The sequence below is a fragment of the Alexandromys fortis genome, unplaced genomic scaffold, assembly GCF_014885135.2.
Source record: "Alexandromys fortis isolate MF-2015 unplaced genomic scaffold, M_Fortis_MF-2015_v1.1 scaffold_242, whole genome shotgun sequence".
Classification (NCBI taxonomy): Eukaryota; Metazoa; Chordata; class Mammalia; order Rodentia; family Cricetidae; genus Alexandromys; species Alexandromys fortis.
This window is the reverse complement of record NW_026068123.1, coordinates 729,867-747,465: the sequence shown is the minus strand read 5'-3', so window position 1 is coordinate 747,465 and position 17,599 is coordinate 729,867. Positions and strand designations below refer to the sequence as shown.

The window sequence follows — 17,599 nt, the reverse complement described above, 5'->3', positions numbered from 1 at the left end:
TTTCAATTTCTTTCATAGTGTTCTCTTAGTCTTTTAAAAAATAGTATTTCGACGGGACGGTGGTGGCACACGCCTTTAATCCCAGCACTTGGGAGGCAGAGGCAGGTGAATCTCTGTGAGTTCGAGGCTAGCCTGGTCTACAAGAGCTAGTTCCAGGACAGGATCCAAAGAAACCCTATCTTGAAAAACCAAAAAGAAAAAAAAAAAATAGTATTTCATGGAATCAGAGAGATGTCTCAGTGGTTAACAGCATTTGTTGTTTTGCAAAGGACTTGGGTTCAGTTCTTAGCACCACATCCTCAGCCCGCAATCCTTTGTAACTTCAGTTCCAGGGGATCTGATTCCCTCATCTGGCCTCTGTACATACCATACGGTGCATGTACAAAACACGCACACATAAAATAAAAATAAGCCAAGCCGGGCGATGGTGGTGCACGCCTTTAATCCCAGCACTCTGAGAGGCAGAGGCAGGCGGATCTCTGTGAGTTCGAGACCAGCCTGGTCTACAGAGCTAGTTCCAGGACAGTCTCCAAAACCACAGAGAAACCCTGTCTCGAAAAATAAATAAATAAATAAACAAACAAAAATAAGCCAATCTTAGCTGGGTATGATGGTGCAGACCTTTAGTCCCAGCACTCAGAAGGCAGAGGCAGGTGCATCTCTGTGAGTTCAAGATAAGCCTAGTCAATATTTCTAGGCTAGCCAGGTCTATAGAATTAGACCCTATCTTAAAAATAAAAAATTACAAATATTAATTCATTCATTTTTATGTGTGTGTGTGTCATACACATGGAGGTCAGAGGGCAACTTTGGAGTCAGTTCTATCTTTATATGGGTTCTGGGGATCAGACTCAGGTCTTCAGGCTTATATAGCAAGCACCTTTACCTGCAGAGACATCTTGACAGCCCTTCATCCTTTTTTGTTTGTTTTTGGTTAGTCGTGATGTCCCTACATTTATTCCAAATATTAATCATTTGAGTCCNAAAAAAAAAAAAAACAAGAGGCAGAGGCAGGCGGATCTCTGTGAGTTCGAGACCAGCCTGGTCTACAAGAGCTAGTTCCAGGACAGGCTCCAAAACCACAGAGAAACCCTGTCTCGAAAAACCAAAAATAAGAAAGAAAGAAAAAAAAAAAACAAGTTAGCCACAAATTCACTGTATAGAAAAGTCTTGAATTCCTGCTTCTGCTTCTATCTCCCATGTGCTGGGATGCCAAGTGTGAACCGTTGGGGACAGCAGGGCTTCTGCATCCCAGGGGAGCATTCTATCCATGGAACCCCAGTTCTTGAAGCTTTGATTTGCCCCATCTGCTAGCCCTGCCAAGACAGAGTTTCTCTGTGCAGCTTTGGCTGTCCTGGAACTTGCTTTGTAGACCACATTGGCCTTAAACTCAGAAATTCACCTGCCTCTGTCTCTTAAGTGCTAGGATTAAAGGCGTGCGCCGCCGCCACCACCACCCAGCAGCTTGCTTTTTATCACTGGGTCCCTCTCTACAGACTGCAGGTACACAGTGGCTGGTGTCCACGTAATATTGGTAATTCGCCAATTCCCTCTTGTGAATTCTGACTTTCTGCTGAAGTTGGGGAGCATACTTTCCTTGCCTCCAGTCTTTGCTATTCTCTGCCATGGCCAAACCTGCAGTCTCTTGGGGCTGTTCTGTGTACACTTGAGAGCTGGGAAGATGGCTGAGTGGGAAGGCACTAGTTTAGCTTGCGAGGAGCCCTGAATTCTAGCCCACCATGAAGGAAAAGGAGGAAAAGCAGACGGACAAAACCCCCAGAGAGTATAGGCCTCGCTGTTGCCAGGTGGATATGGGCACAAGTCTTTCTTCCCACTTTGTTGCTTCTTGGTAGTATTTAAATGTTTTCTGTTTTCTTGATCGTCTTTCACTTAGTTTTCTTTCCTTTTTTGTTGGGTAAGTGGCAGGATCTCACTATGTCATCTTGGTTGGAATTTACTAAACTCATAGAGATCCTTCTGCCTCTTCTTCCTGGTGCCAGTAGAAAAGGTTTGCAACAACCTGCATTGCCTCTTCTTTTTCTTTCTTTTTTTCTTTTTTTAAAGATTAAGCTGGGCAGTGGTGGTGCACACCTTTAATCCCAACACTCAGGAAGCAGAGGCAAGTGAGGGAGTTCAAGGACAGTCAGGACAATCTCTGTCTCAATAAACTAAAACAAAGACTTATCTTAATTTTTGTGTATATTTTTGCCTGCATCTATGTGTGTATGGCACATGCATGCCTGTGCCTGAGGAGACCAGTAGAGTGCTAGAAACCAACCCTGGGTCCTGCAAGAACAGTCAGTGCTCTTAATTGCGGACCTACCTCTCCAGCCCAACCCTCCACCCAGATTTCTTTTGATAGGCTGTTTCTATATAAACCCAGGCTAGTCTGGAAATTTCAGTATTTTTGCCCTAAGCCTCAGGAATATAGGGACCCTTGCCATTTGTGTAATTACTGAAGGATCGCCAGAGCTCACTTAAAAAGCTGTAGGCCTGCTTCCATCAGAAGGGAGGCAGGGACAGGAAGTCCCGGAGTAAGCTGACTAACTGGATTCGCTGAACTACAGCTGTGAGACAGTGCCTCAGAAAATAAGGTGAAGGGTGATGGAGGAAGACTGACATCAGCCTTGATTTCCGTATGTTGACGCACACATGTGCACCCACACAGATGGCATATGCATGCACATTGCCCACACACAGTGAATAAAGTGGAGTGCTGACATCCACACAGTAGTCCTTGACTCTGTCTATTATTTCCCATCGCTATGTTGCATGGACTTCTGTTTCTAGGGGTCGTTCTCCTGACAGAGCCTGAGGGTCACCAGGCTTGTGTGAGTGCTGTGCTGAAGGATCCGTGCCTGAAGGAAGTGGACTTAGGAATGTGTTGCCTCACGTGACAGAAGGTCTCTGCTAGTGTCCTCACAGGGGTGCTGAGGAGAAGGTTCTGTGCTGCTTGTGTGGTTCTTATGCTTCCCTGTACCTCCTCTGCCTGCTCTGCCTCTGGGCATGACTAAGTATTAGGACCCCATTTACAGATGGAGGACTGGGACACGGTGGCTCAGCTGTTAGGGTGCAGACTCTGCCTGCGGTGCCCCATTCTTCCTGTGTTCAGAGTTCTGGTTTCTTTTCATCCTGGCTCCCAGGTGTGCTGCGAGCAGGATCACTGTGACTTAGGTAGGCACCTCAGCAGTCAGAAGTGTCACTTTTACCTGTGTGGCTTTGGTCTGAGTTACTTTACCCCCGAATACCCGGTTCCCACATCTACCAAATGTGAGTAGAGAAAGCATAGAATTCCACCACTCAGGATACCAAGGCAGGGGAATTGATTACAAGTTAAGGTCCGCTAGAGCTACATTTGGATACCCTTAAACAACCAAAAGACCAACTGGGGACAGGAGAGCCCCGTGGTAGCACAGCAAGACTGCCTTCCCACAGTCAGCCCAGCTCCTGTGGGGTATATATGTTTTGCACAGGCTGTTTATTCACAGGGGGTGATTTTATTTGTTTGGTTTTGAAATGGTCTCACTTAGCCCAGGCTGGCCTCAAACTTAGTATGTAGCCATGTATACAGGTGTGTCCACCCTATTTGTTCTATGTAGTCCTGGGGATGGAACTCAGGGAAGCACTTTGCTCACCAAGTGGCAGACACTGCTGGGACATGGTGCTAAACACAGCAGACAATCTTCCCGGTCCTTGTGGAGCTGACAGGCTACTTGGAGCTGAGAGAAGGATATATAACTGCTGCTGAAGGAAAAAGATCCAGAGACACTGTTGGGTCAGAGGAGGGGTCTGCAAAAGGGATGGCTTGTAGGAGGATGGTTCTGGAATGTTCTGGTAGATGGGAGGCTGCGTGCCTTTCCTTCCTTCCTAGTGAACAGTTGGTCCCACAGAGGTGGGAATCCACATGTAGCCAGGCATCTGTCACACTGAGGCTGTATAGACTTGGGGTCATTGTCTCAATCCTCACCTCACCCTGTTTTACACAGCACCCAGGATATGAAAGAGTCCTCTGCTGAGGGCACTTAACTGACACACAGGGGGGCAGGGCATGGTCACAACTCTTGCCACCAGCAGTTCTGGGCCATCAGAGGGCCTAGAAGGGTGGAGATGAGATCCACGGTTCCGCGATTCAAGCAGCTTCCCTGTCACTCTGGACAGTGTTGTTCCATACAACTGGATGGTGACAGGTTAAATATTTACCTGTTATAAAGTATAAATGAACTGTCAAAATCTGGAATTCATATCACCTTGGAGACTGAAACATACTTTTGTTTTATTTTGTTTTGCTTTGTTTTGTGAGAAAGTCTCGTGGAGCCCAGACTGGTCTCACTAACAGTAATCCTGCCTCTTGAATGCTAGAATTTCATACGTTTACTGACACTCTTGGATTTCTCATTTGTTGTTGTTTGGGCGGGGTCTCATGAGTCCAGGCTAGCCTAGAGCTTACTATGTAACTGAGGATGACCTGAACTCCAGATGGGCCACCACACCCAGGGAAACAGATACCAGTGCTATTCCCAATCCATGGATGACCTCTATCAAGCCAGTTGCCTCTATGCAGAAAAAAAAGATACAAATGGATGAAACCTCCTGTTTGGGGCTAGGGCTTGGTGGTTAGAGTGTTTCCTGACATGTACAAATCCATGGGCTCCATCCACAAGCCAGGCATAGTGGTACATGCCTGTGATTCCAGCACTTGAAGAGGCAAGAGGATCAGCTACATAGAGGCTTCAGAGCCAGCCTGGGCCATGAGATCCTACCTCAAGACAAAGAAAACAAACATCAACAACAAAACTTCCTAAATATGACACAGGTTAAAGCCTGGGTCAAAACTGGTCTCTCTGAACATAGCGGACAAGGAGGACTACTGAGACCTCAAGAACAATGGCAATGGGTTTTTGATCCTACTGCACCTATTGGTTTCGTGGGAGCCTAGGCAGTTTCGTGGATGCTCACCTTACTAGACCTGGATGGAGGTGGGTGGTCCTTGGACTTCCCACAGGGCAGAGAACCCTGATTGCTTTTTGGGCTGACGAGGGAGGGGGACTTGATTGGGGGAGGGGGAGGGAAAGGGGAGGCGGCGGTGGGGAAGAGACAGAAATCTTTAATAAATAAATAAATTAATAAAAAAAAAGAAAAAAAAATGACACAGGTTTTCTCCATATAGAGCAGCTTTCCTCTGTAAAAAGCCCACATTGTGTTCCACACTCTGGAGAGCACCTGGCCCTGGACTACTTCTCAGAACAGCTGCCAAAGTTGACTTAGTCCATTCCCTGCTGGTTGGACATTTAGGTCATTAATGATGTTCTCTTGGGCAGGTGTTGCCATCTGTCCTTATTAATTCATGTAGGCAGTGACTTGTTTCTGACTGTGGGGTCTCTGCCCTCTCTGTGTGCTGATGGGTGTAGGCCCCATCTCCTACCTGCCCTGGAGGTGTTCATGTTCCAGCTGGAACTGCTCATTTGAGAAGTAGATGAACCAGAAAGTGCAAGCTAATAAGGACAGCTCTGTGAGGAAAACGAAAACAGGCAGTGCAGGGTGGGTGTAAGCTCACCAGGAAGCAGCTAGAGCCTTCTGAAGAGGGGACATCGCATCAGAGCCCTCAGTGTGCAGAGGCAGCCAGAGTTGTCATAAGAAAGGAACAGAGGCCCTGAGGCAGAAATGTGCTGGTTTCCTCTGAGAGGCCTTCACTGTGGAAGAAAGAGGGGGATAAGTGGAGGGTGGGAGGGCAGTTGTTGCGTGATGGCATGGCAGCCCCTGAAACTTACGAGAGGAGTAGTTAGTGATTACAGGTCACCCCTTACTTTGCCTGTGTAGACTATTGCTGTCATGTGTGTGGGTGTGCAAAACAGAAACTGATATTGGATAGCTCTTGTTATATTGTTTCCCACCATGTTTTTGAGACTAGGTTCTTTTGTTGAATCTGGAGTTTATCAGTTCGGGCTAGATTGCTTGGACAGTAAGCTAGGGAGGGATCTTTCTCTCCCTGCTTCCCAAATGCTGTATTGCAGGTGTAAACCATTTCTTAGCTTGTGTAGGTGCTGGGGCCCCACACCTGGGTCCTTCCTCAGATTGTGTGCTAGACACTTTACTGACCAAGCCATCTCCCTAGATCCAAGAATGCTGTATTGTGGGATACTGTGGTAAAAACTTTGTAACTGACTCTCTCTCTTCTGAGGCAGGTGTCTTACTTACTTAACCAGTGAAGAAACTAAGGCCATAAGAGGTCACCTAACTCTCTAGCTTGTCCAGAAAGGTTCTAAAAGTAATCCAAAGACTGAAAAGTCCCACAGCCATAGCCATCAAGTCACCCTATTTCCTGCTCTTGATCCTCGCCCAAACTGGCCCTCAGATATGACCAGGAGCAGGTGACACTAGGTCTGAGTGCCAAGGGTGGGACTGATCTGGGTTCTGCTGGATTCCTGGCTAGGGAGGGACTGCTGGGCAGAAGCTAGGAGGTGAGCAGCACCAGTCCTGAGCTCACAAGGCCAAGCAGGCGCCAGGTTGCCACCCCCTCCACCTGAGCTCAGTGTCCTGTTCTGTGAAATGGCTGAGTCAGCCCTTGATCCCACCCTGATAGTGTACTTGTTGTGTCCGGGGAGACTGGGGAAGAGAGTGCCAGCTAAGTTTGTGTCCAACCACGGTGTGACTGCTGCTAGGATGGGAGCACAGTAGGGGACAGACAGGGAGAGGGAGGAAACAGCTTAGGTAGGAGTCATCAGTCGGTCTGGGAGTGCAACAGGAAGAAAGCTTGAGGCAGGTAGAAGTGGGGCCTAGCCTGTGACAAGGGAGCTTGGAGGTCTGTGTTGAGAGGGAGGGGCAGGAGCTGATAGGGGAGCAGCTTGTGCAGAGCTTAGTGGGCCTGGGAAGGTCTGAGCCTGAGAGAAACACTACCCGTCCCCCCACCCCCCCAGGCCCTAATCAGCTTGCTGAGGGACAGAAAGTGGATCTGATCCAGTATGACCTCTAACTTCAGGCTCTGAGATTTGGGGAATGAGGATGATGAGGAAGGGGTCTCCATCCTGTCAGAAACCAGGCTACTCAGTTGCTGGTGAGGGCTCACCCTTTCTTGCCGTGTCTGCTCTCCTTCCCTAGAAGGCCTGCAGTTGTTGGTTCACAAGCTGTCCCCACCCTCTTCACTCTGGGTGAAGCCAAGGTCTCTCTCCAGAAGAAGGTAAACAAGCCTGCCATTGTGCTACCTCTTCCCTGGCCCCACCCAGGAACCCTTTCATCCTACTACAGGCTGGAGGGGGAGAAGCCTTCACAACGATCCTGTCTCTAGTCTTGTGAACAGGGGACCAAACCACTGCCCAGAGAGGGCATGATACAGCCAGCAGAGACATTTGACCCAAGAGCCCATATACCTTCTGTCTCCTCAACACACTGGATTATCGCTGCTGCTTGAGAGTCTGTCTGTGTTCAGGCTGCTGTTTACCTGACCAAGCGCAGCTCTGACCTGTTACAGGGCCTCTGAGGCTGAGCTGGCAGGAGTGGGAAGGAAGAATGGGCTCAAGCTCTAGCCTCTGACCATTGGTAGGTGGGCAGTTCCCTAGGGAAGGGTTTCCTGGCAGAAAGAACAATTCCTGAGAAGGTCAAGGGTTCTGAGGGCCACTGGGGGACCTAGATAGTCTGGATGGAGACCAGGACTGGATTGGCAGCTATGAGTGGACACAACACTTTTGTAGAGAAGCATTTTGGAGGTCTGTGTTTAGAAATGAATGTGGGGTTGAGGGGTTGGGTTGTGGCTCAGTCAGAGGGCTGGCCTAGCATCCACAAAACCTTGGGATTCATCAATCTGTAATCCCAGCACTTGGGAAGTAGAGACAAGACAATCAAGAGTTCAAGGCAAGCATGGGCTACAAGAGTCCCTGTGCCAAAAGAGAAAAAAGAAAGGAAGGAAACAGAAGGGAAACAGCTCCATTTGGCAGTGAGAAATGATGTCACCCTTTATACTAAACTGACCATGTGTTATTACTGTACCAGGCCTAGAGACACAGAAGAGTGGAACCTGGCCTGGGGAACTGATACCTGTGCTTAGATATGGAGGTGTGGGTGGCTTTGAGCTGGAGTCTTCCCATCCCCATATATTCTGTTGACATCCCCCACGGTTGGCAGAGTTTTACTGACCAGGAAACCCAGACCTGAGAGTGAACCCAAGTCACATAGCACAGAACTAGCTAAGTGAGAAACTGGGATGCTAGGGCAGCCAGAGCACACAGGAAATGTCATAGCAACAGCAGAGAAAAGGACTCATGCGGTGGGAGGCGGGTGGCCTGGGGAAGGAAGGACTGGATGAAGCTAGAGGTGTCCATCGCCAGCTGTGGACAGTTGGCCTTGTGGAAGAGCTGCTTAGAGGCCTGCTGGGTGTGTTCTGCTGCTCTGTCCAGGGAACACTTTTCTTTTCTTAAGATTATTTTGTTTATGTGTATGTGTGTTTTGCTGGCATGTGTGTTTGTGTACTGACGACCAATATGCCTGGTGCTTAAGGTCAGAGAGGGTGTCGGATCCCCTGAGACTGGAGTTAGAAATGGTTGTGAGCAACCATGTGGGTGCTGGGAATTGAATCAGGGTCCTCTGGAAGAGCAGCCAGTGCCTTTAGAAACTGAGCAAATTACTCCAACTCCAGAAAGCAGGAAGAAAAATCTAAAGCACATTTATTTCCTTATTTCCTTATTTATTTTGTGTGTGGGGCAGTGGTGGTGGTACACTTGGCATGGCATGCAAGTGGAGGCCAGAGGAGGCCTTCCAGAGTCAGTTCTGACCTTTCACCATGTGAAGCCCAGGAATCAAACTCAGGTCTTCAGATTTTACAGAAGATACCTTTACCTATTTGACTGTGTCACTGGCCTGTGGAAATCATCTTGAGCAGACCTTTCTAGACCAAACCCCTGAGGGGTTGGGGGCTCAGATGCTGTGCACTCAGTTCCAGGGCTCATGGAAGCAGCATTATATTAGTTCTGGGCTGCTAGCTCCTGGTCTGGCCTGTAACATGACTGGCCATCTCCTGCTTAGCCTCTTCCTCCTTGGGCTCTGCCTTCTTTGTTGTCCTCCCTATCGGCCACTTTTCTTATGAGAACTAGAGCTTGTCCAGGATATCCCACATATCATTTGAAACTTCTGTGTCCCTTGTCTGGGACAGAGGCTGATGTCTGGAGTATCAGCATTGTCCTCAGTGTGTCTTATCACCTCAGATGCCCCCACTGTAAAGCCCTGGAGTACATACCAGTGGTTACTGTTCCTGGAGGCAGAGGGTGTTCCTCAGTGATCCCCACTGAGAGGCTGCATTGTGGGATAGGGGCTGAGATTCTGGGAGGTGGAGGTCAGCATCTTCAGGTGGACCTCATGTGGTTCAGTCTTAAGTTGCTGGCTTTGCTGATGCATTGCAGCCTTAGGCAGGACCCAGTCTGAGTCCCTCAGTTTTGTGAGATGGGGGAATTGATCTTATCATAGTTAAATTGGTGAATCCATGCAAAGTGCTCTTGCTCTCTTCCTCACTTGTCACACCATAGTGGCTGTTCTACAGTACCTATGGATGTGTTTAACTACATTAATGAATTGATTTAGTTTAGGACTTTTGAGACAGTGTCTCAGATATCTGAGACTAATCCATAACTTACTATCTAGTCAGGCATGACCTTGAATACACTGACCATAATGATTTTTGCAAATCAGCACCCAGTGACATAGTCAGCAACGTTTGAGGACAGTCAGTGGACCCAGCTCATTTGTGTTTTCTTTAATATCAAAACAAATCCTCCCTACCTGGTCCACCCAGAAGGAAATTCCTTGTGAGAAGATAAAAGGCTCTTTTTCTTTTATGTGTCTGGCTTCCTGAGCCTCTAGATGGACTCTTGGTATTGACTAGCCCCTCTTGCTGAGTTGTGAAGCTTTTGTTTAACTTACTCTGTGAAACACTTAACAGGTTACATTTCATCCATTTATTATGCTCATGTGTCTGTGTTGTGGCCATGGTGGAGGCTGGAAGAACACTTGTGAGTCGGCGCTTTCCTCTCCATGCCCGTCCTAGGCATTACGTTCAGTCGTCAGTCTTGCTGGCAGGCGCCTTCACCCCTCTCTTGTCTTCAGTTCTTTCTATTGCATTTCTGGGGATGAGCTCGTTAACTGCCCATACTAGGCAGGTGCTGTGTTGCTGAACTGTAGCCCTAGCTCAGGCTGGCCTGGCCCCTGTGCTAGAGCCAAGGACGACCTTGACATTCAGATCCTTCTGCTGCTGAGTTCCCCTCCTCCCCAACAAAATTCCCACATGGGTCTCTGGAGCCACATAGCCCAAGTTCTTTTTGTGCTATATAAAGGACTGAATCTGGGGTCTCATACACACTATGCAAGTGCACTGCCATCCTGTATTGCTCTGCAGATTCTTTAGATTTGAGTTGTTCTGTTTTCCCATATGGTCACATGTAGCCCAGGCTGTTCATGAACTTTCGATCCTTCTGCCTCTGATGCCCTGCTGGTGACCTTTCCTGAGATTTAATGTAGATACAGTAGAGCATACATCTTAAATACACACCCTGATTATTCTGATAACTTTTTTAAAAAAGCTGCTGATTACTGTACAGATCAGCATTGAGGACTTTTTTTTTTGCCACCTCAGAAAGTTCTGTCATGTGTCTTCCTGTCTGTTCCTCCAAAGGAAGCCTCTGCACTGATCTTATCACAAGAGAGCTCTGCCTGTTCAGGTTCAAGTCCATCTGTGTACCAGCTTAGCCTGGGCCATGTGCCTGTGGAGGGTGCGGATGAGGTGTCCAGGACAGCTGTACTCATTTCTATCCCTACTTGGCAGCCCACACAGATGTCCATTCGCCAGACAGAACTGGACCAGCCATGTGATAATGCTGATGATGACCTAACTCAGGATGCTTTTGCCACCACATGTGCTGGTACAAGCTTTTAGCTCCATTCCCATTTCTTTCAGTGCTGGGAATCCATCCCAGAGCCTCCTGTGTTCTGGACAAGCACTCTAGCAACTGAGCCACCTCTCAGCCCTTGTTTTATTCTGAGACAGCATCTTGCTATGTAATCCCATCTGCCTGCCTCGCAGCCTTCAGCATCCTGGGTTGTTGGTGGTTGGTTGTTTTAGTTCAGACTGACCTTGAACTTGATCCTCCTTCAGTCTTCTGGGACTCTGCCACTGGAACTTTGTCTGAATACAATACATAGAGGGCCTAGAGTGCTAGAGCAACACTGTCCACACAGCTGAGTCCTCAGCCTTCTTCACAGACCCCCATAGCCTGAGGGCTGGGGGGAGGGCACCTGGGGTTGGTGTTTGCTGAGGTTTGCAACAGACAGTTGCTCACTGCCTGTGGTCACACTTCCTGCCTCTCTAGCAGGACCGTGTGAGTCATTTCTGCTGCTTTCTCTTCTCCCAGGGACTTCCTTCCACGTGGATCAGGAATTGTCACCCGGAGGCCTCTCATTCTGCAGCTCATCTTTTCCAAAACAGGTATGAGAAAAAAAAATCGAAACAAAAACCAAGAAAAAGTAAAAATAAAATATAAATAAATTAGTAAAATAAGGGATACAGAGGCAGCATAGTTCACAGACAGCTTGCCTAACATGTGGGAAGGCCAGGTTCCATCCTCAGTGTCGTATAAACCTGGCATGGTGGTGCACACTTGTAATCCCAGCACTAGGGAGGCAGAAGGATCAGAATCAAGGTCACCCAGTCTCCAAACAACAACAAACAAGTCCTACGTGGGGGGGCCATATCTGGGTGCAGATGTGGGCTTGGTTGGAATTGAAGGTCCCACATGTAAAAGGAAGATGAAAAACACCTCAGTGAACACCCCAGCTGCAGCCCTGAATCCCCAACTAGAACCATGGTTTTACTTTCTAAATCTTTTTTTTTTTTAATTGCTTCCTTATACTTCCTGTGCAGTCACAGACCAGGCCCAATTAAAAGAACCATTGTACCTGTCATTTGAGGCCCAGTCCTCATGCTGCCATGGTCTCATGCTGCCAGTTTCCCCCCACATGCCCTATAACTAAATTTACAGTTGGGGAAACTGAGGCATAGCCAGGTTCCCTGCATTTCTAGTGGGCCCCTGACTTGGGATGCTCATGACCTGACACCTTGCCTTCCAAAGGCCTGCTGTTTTTCTTTATCCTGGTCCCATTGAGACCTGGAGGTTTGGTGCACAGTGCCCCTTTGCGGGTTCTGCCTCATTAAAGGCTGCAGGATGGGCTGCAGTCAGCTATGCTGGGAAAGGCAACTCTTCCTGTGCTTGCTCTCATTGCCTGAAGGGCTCTGCCTCACCTTAGGAATCCCTGTTTTGCACTTTTTCATGGGATACCAGCTGACATTGTTGCTGCTTTTGGTCCCTGGCTACCCTGGGAAAGCCTGCCTGGGTAAGCAGGGAAGGGAGCCAAGCCTTTCCAGGTCCTGTGCTGGCTTCTCTGTGGGCACCCTGTCTGCAGAGTAAAGATAATGGGAAAACCAGTTAATCATGTGCCAGGCCCTTGATGAGCAGTGCTAGCTTTATACCTGCAGGGTTGGTTGCTTGTTTGGATAGCTGGTACCCAGACTGGCCCAGCTCTCTTGGACCTGAGCGCTAGGATGACAGTACTAGGTGAGCCACCATGCTTAATTTTTACTGTAGTCTGTAGTTTTAATTTATTTTTAAAATTTTTTATATCTTTATTTTTAATTGTATGGATATTTCACCTGCATATATGTCTGCTCACATGTGTGTGTGGTCCTTGTGGAGGTCCGAAGAAGGCATCAGATTCCCCGGAATAGGAGTTACAGGCACTGTGAACCACTGTATGGGTGCAGGGACTTGAACCAAGTACTCTTAACCCCTGAGCCATCTCTTCAGCCCCTTATTTTATTTGTTAAATCATGTGTATACATGTGTCTATGTGTGGGCGTGTGCATCTGAATGCAGATACAGAAACAGAGGCATAAAGCCACCAGATCTCCTGGAGCTCAGGTGGTCCTAAGCCACCTACCTGGGTCCCAAGAACCAAGTTTGGGTCCTGTAAGAGCAGTGTACGCTCTTAATTGTTGATTTATCTGTCTAGCCCTCTTCTTTGTATTCATCTTCTTATTTTGTGTGTGTGTGTGTGTGTGTGTGTGTGTGTGTGTGTGTGTGCGCTCACATGTATGGAAATCAGAAGAAGACAGCTTTGCAGGAGTCCTGTCCTTCCGCCATGTGGGTCCCTGGGATCCAGCTCAGGTTGTCAGGATGGTGTCTTCCCTGCTGAGTCATCTTTCTGGCCCATTCACTATAGTTTTATGCTTGCTATTGCTAGATTGTTTGGAGACAGTTTGTTGGGACAGCAGATCAGCTGATTCCTACTTTGGAAGGCCATTGCTTTTGTTATAGAGGCTGCCACCAGTAGTGGTTCATTGAGCACTCACAGTTTATCACAGGCTGGTCTAGAGACTGAGTACCACCCTATGCTCCCAGGGAAAAAAGGTGCTGGGAAGAGGGGGAAGGTGACAGTCAGCATAGGCATCGCAGGAGCGGACAGTTACTTTGCGTGTTTCTGGAACTGGGGAATGCTCCTAAGGCTTTGGGTACGCTAGGCAAGTGCTCCAAGCTGCATCCCTAGCCCTGTTTGTTTGTTTATTTAGACTTGCTAGCTCTGGCTGGTCTCCACTTGTATCTGGGGACAATCTTGAGCTCTTGGCCTTCCTGCCTGCCAAGTACTGGCATTTTAATTATGCACTACCTACCTGGTTTATGGGGTGTTGGATGGATCCCAGGACCCTCATGCAAACTAGCTTAGCACCTTGCTGAGCGATATTCCCAATCTCTCCAACTGTGATTTTTTTTTAGCTTCTCATTTTGTAGGCTAGGTAGACTTTAAATTCACTCTGTTCCAGGTAGGCCTTGAACTTTTGATCCTCCATTTGCAAACTCCCTGATAGCTGGAACAGCATACCTCAAGGCCTGACTGGAATGTGCAGGGAAGAGGGGGTGTTGGTGCCTAACAGACCTGGTGTGTATGGAGGGAGGTTCCTGGGCTGCCAAAATCTACTGGAAACCTGAGGCTCTGTGGGTCTGGGTAGGGTTGAGGGAAAGCCCACAAAAGGAACCACTGAAATGGGGAATGCCTGCCCAGAGCTGACCTTCGTAAAGGGCCAGATCAGTCCCTGACTTTCCTCCCTCTTGAAGGGAGCCCTAACTTTCCCCCTTCTTGCCTGAGTCCCAAAGGAGGGTTACTTAGATCCTTGTTGTGGCTGCTCTTAGGGATGTGGCCAGGCACATGCGAGGAGGCTGGAGCAGGCTACTAGGTGTGACTATTTAGGGCAGGATGACTTTTGAGGTGTCTGTTGGAGAGGCAGCCTTTGCGTTTCTTTCCAGGTGTGTGGTCGTCTCCCCAGCCTGTCCACTGTGCTCAGCCGGGCTGGTTAGAGAGTGGATCTGACTTCAGGTGTGCCCTAGGCCAGGGTCCCTGGGAGCACATTCTAAGTCATAGCAATAGTGGGTAGAGAGGTGGGAGAGGGGTAGGTGAGCCCTAGAGATCAAGTTCCTCACACTGATGCTTGGGACCAAAGCTGCAGAGCCAGCCATTTGGACTGACCTGTGTTCTCCATACCCCAGTGACCGCTGCTCTTCTAGGTTCAGGAATCTAAAGATAGGCTTCATGACCAGACCAAGGCCCTCCCCTTCAGAACTTTAGACACCCAAGTGTCTTGTGGCTTCTTGTTCAGGCTGGTTTGCTGAGCCATGACTAGCAGCTAATGCTGTTTAAAAATTACCTAGGACCACAGGCTCCAGGAAGCCTAGTGGCCCACAAGTGAACCCTGCCCTCACCCAGAATTATCCTGCTAAACTGTGGGTACAGGAGTGGGGGAAGACTCCCATCCCATCCCCAACCTTCACCCTGACATTGGTCTGTGATCACTGTGCCAGAAAAGAGATCCCAGGACATGGTCAGAGCCCAGCCCCTCTTGCTCCCCAGAGAAGACAGCCATGCCTCCTCATTGCACCTCATACATCTGTGTTCCCACTCTGGCCCTTACCATGTCCCACGGGATTCCTTGTTAGATAAAACTGTACTATCTTGAGTCAAATTGAGTTTTGTTTGAGAACAAATCTCGTGTAGCCCAGGCTGGCCTTGAATTTGCTTATATCTGAAGCTAGTCTTGAACTCCTGATCCTCTTTGCTCTACCTCCAACATCCTGAGATTACAGATGTGCCTCACTATGTCCAGCTGTGTTGTTGGTGTTCTCCCTGTGTCTCTTCCTCACTAGAACAGGAGATACACCGAGGCAGGGGGATGCTGAAATACTTTGCTATCCTTTCTTTCCTGACACCCCTCTTGGGGCCTTGAATCCTTCGTCCGTTCTCCATCTGCGTGGTCTAAAGACTGGAAAGTGCATGGAATTATCCATTTCCTATCCAGTACCTCCTTCGCTAGGCTGTTGGCCATGGGGGCCCTGTTTTGAACCTGTGTCTTCAAAAGGACTGGTGGAAGACCAAGGCCTGGGTGGTCATCGGTAGCATACAAAACCGTACTTTGGGGTGCTTCTTGGTCTAAGAAAAAAACAGCCTGAAGCAGGTGTGGCTCAAGTTGGGGCCTAGTTGGACCGACTGCTCCAGAGTAACCGTCTATCCTAGACAAGAAGACAGTCCCTGTTTTCCCAGACCAGAGGTGGAGCAGATCTAGTGAGTACTGTGCTAATGCTCCTGCCCCTGGCTCTGAGTAGCCTGTGTGCATACATCCTGTGCGCTGTTTGTTTTTGAGGCAGAGTGTCACTTAGCCCAGCCTCAAACTCACTAAGTAGCTGAAAGTGACCTTGAACTCCTGATCCTCCTTTCCCTACCTCCCTAGTGCTGGGTTGCTGGAATGTGCCACCACATAGGGTTTATGTAGTGCTGGGGTCAAAAGGCTCTCTACCAAACTGAGTTTTATCTAAACCCACTCCTATTCTTTTAGGTTTATTACTTTAAAGTGTGTACATGCATGTGTGGATGGATGGATGGATGGATGGATGGATGGATGGATGGATGGATGGATGGGTATGGATGTAGATGCCTGAAAATTCAGAGGTGTTGGATCCTTTGGAGCTGGAATTATAGGTGTGAGCTACCTGATGTGGGTGTTGAGAACCAAACTCAGTCTTTTTCAGGAATAGCACTCTTGGCTCTGGAGCCAACTCCAGTGCCCTCTTGGTTTGTTTGTTTGAGACTGGAACTTACTACCTCACCTGGGCTGGCCTTCCATTCATGCAAATCCTCTAGGTTGACAGATCCTGTTTGGTTGTTGGGTGTATCCAGGGGTCTCCAGAGTGTCTGAATCCCCAGGTATTTTTGTCCAGATATGCCTACCAATGCTAGACCTAAAGTAGGCAGATGTAGTGGTCCTGGGCATCAGGAGCTGGCTTCGTTTTTTTGCCAGACTGTGGGTGAAGTCTCACTGCTTCCATCTTCTAACACCTACATACATCTTAGGAAGCAGACCCAGATGCTGGAGAATGTAGTGACCCACACCCAGCCCTTGTTTATAGCTACATCTAGGCAGACAGAAGCTCATTAGAATTTCCGGGCTGGAGAGATGGCTCAGAGGTTAAGAGCTTTGGCTGCTCTTCTAAAGGGCTGCGTTCAATTCCCAGCACATGGTTCAGAACCACCTGAAGGCTGGCTGGCCCACCAGGATTAGCAGTATGACTGCTGACCAAGGCCCACCTATGGTTTCTTCCCTTATCCCTGCTGTGCGCAGGGCCTTAAGTGGGGCTTGTGTAACCAGCTGCGAGCCGCTGGGAAAGCCTTGTGCAGGGAAGGGCCTGGAGGAATCCACTCTGCTTCCAGTGGGTATGTGACTGTCAGAATGCTGCAGTATTGGCACAGGGACCAGAGGACTGGCTTTGTCACCATGGGGACATGGGGACCTGGATTGGCAGAGCTGGCAGTGGCTTAGAGGTGTGGCCTAGGCTGTTTAGAACCAACTGGCAGGCAGCTCAGCCTTAAGGCATCCAGCACATTCTTTGATTTAACATTTGAGCATGTGCATTAACGGGGAACTTATCTGAGGCTCTTTGCCTTGGACTAGCTGTTTGAGGTAGGCTGACTGGCGAGTTAGGCCTGTCTTGGTCTCCCCAGCCCTGGGGTTACAGGCGTGCACTACCATGCTTGTCTTACTAGTGTGAGCTCTGTGAATCAAATGCGGGTCCTCATGTTTGCATTGTAAGCACTTCACTGACTGAGTCCTCAGCCTTGAGAGGTTCTTTTTTGTTTTTTCAAGACAAGGTTTCTCTGTTTAACAGTCCTGGCTGGCTGTTCTGGAACTCACTTTGTAGACCAGGCTGGCCTCAAATTCACAAAGATCCTCCTGCCTCTGCTTCCTGAGTGCTGGGATTAAAGGCGTGCGCCACTACCACCCAGTGAGAGGTTCTTTTTAAGGCAAGTCTTCACTGCGTAGCCCAGGCTGGCCTCTAACTCATGATCCTGCCTTTGGTGACTGGACTGCTCAGAGCTGTAGGTGCTGGCCGCCCTGATAAGCTTAAAGCAGGCATTTATGTCAAAGTTGCTACGTGGCTTATATGAATGTCATACCCTCTCTGGAGTCTCTTGTGTTAAAACAGAGCCCTCTCCCCCAAGAACTTTTTCACATTGCTCCTTTGGGTCC

At 48.7% G+C, this 17,599-nt stretch overlaps 1 protein-coding gene across 1 annotated transcript in view; it reads left to right on the top strand.

Moving 5' to 3' along the window:
* Dnm2 (dynamin 2) overlaps positions 1–17,599 on the top strand; it is an 86,180-nt gene that overhangs the window by 22,270 nt on the left and 46,311 nt on the right. The window contains exon 2 of the mRNA XM_050125513.1: positions 11,388–11,461. Within this exon, the coding sequence (XP_049981470.1) occupies positions 11,388–11,461 (74 nt within the window). The remainder of the gene's footprint in view (positions 1–11,387; positions 11,462–17,599) is intronic.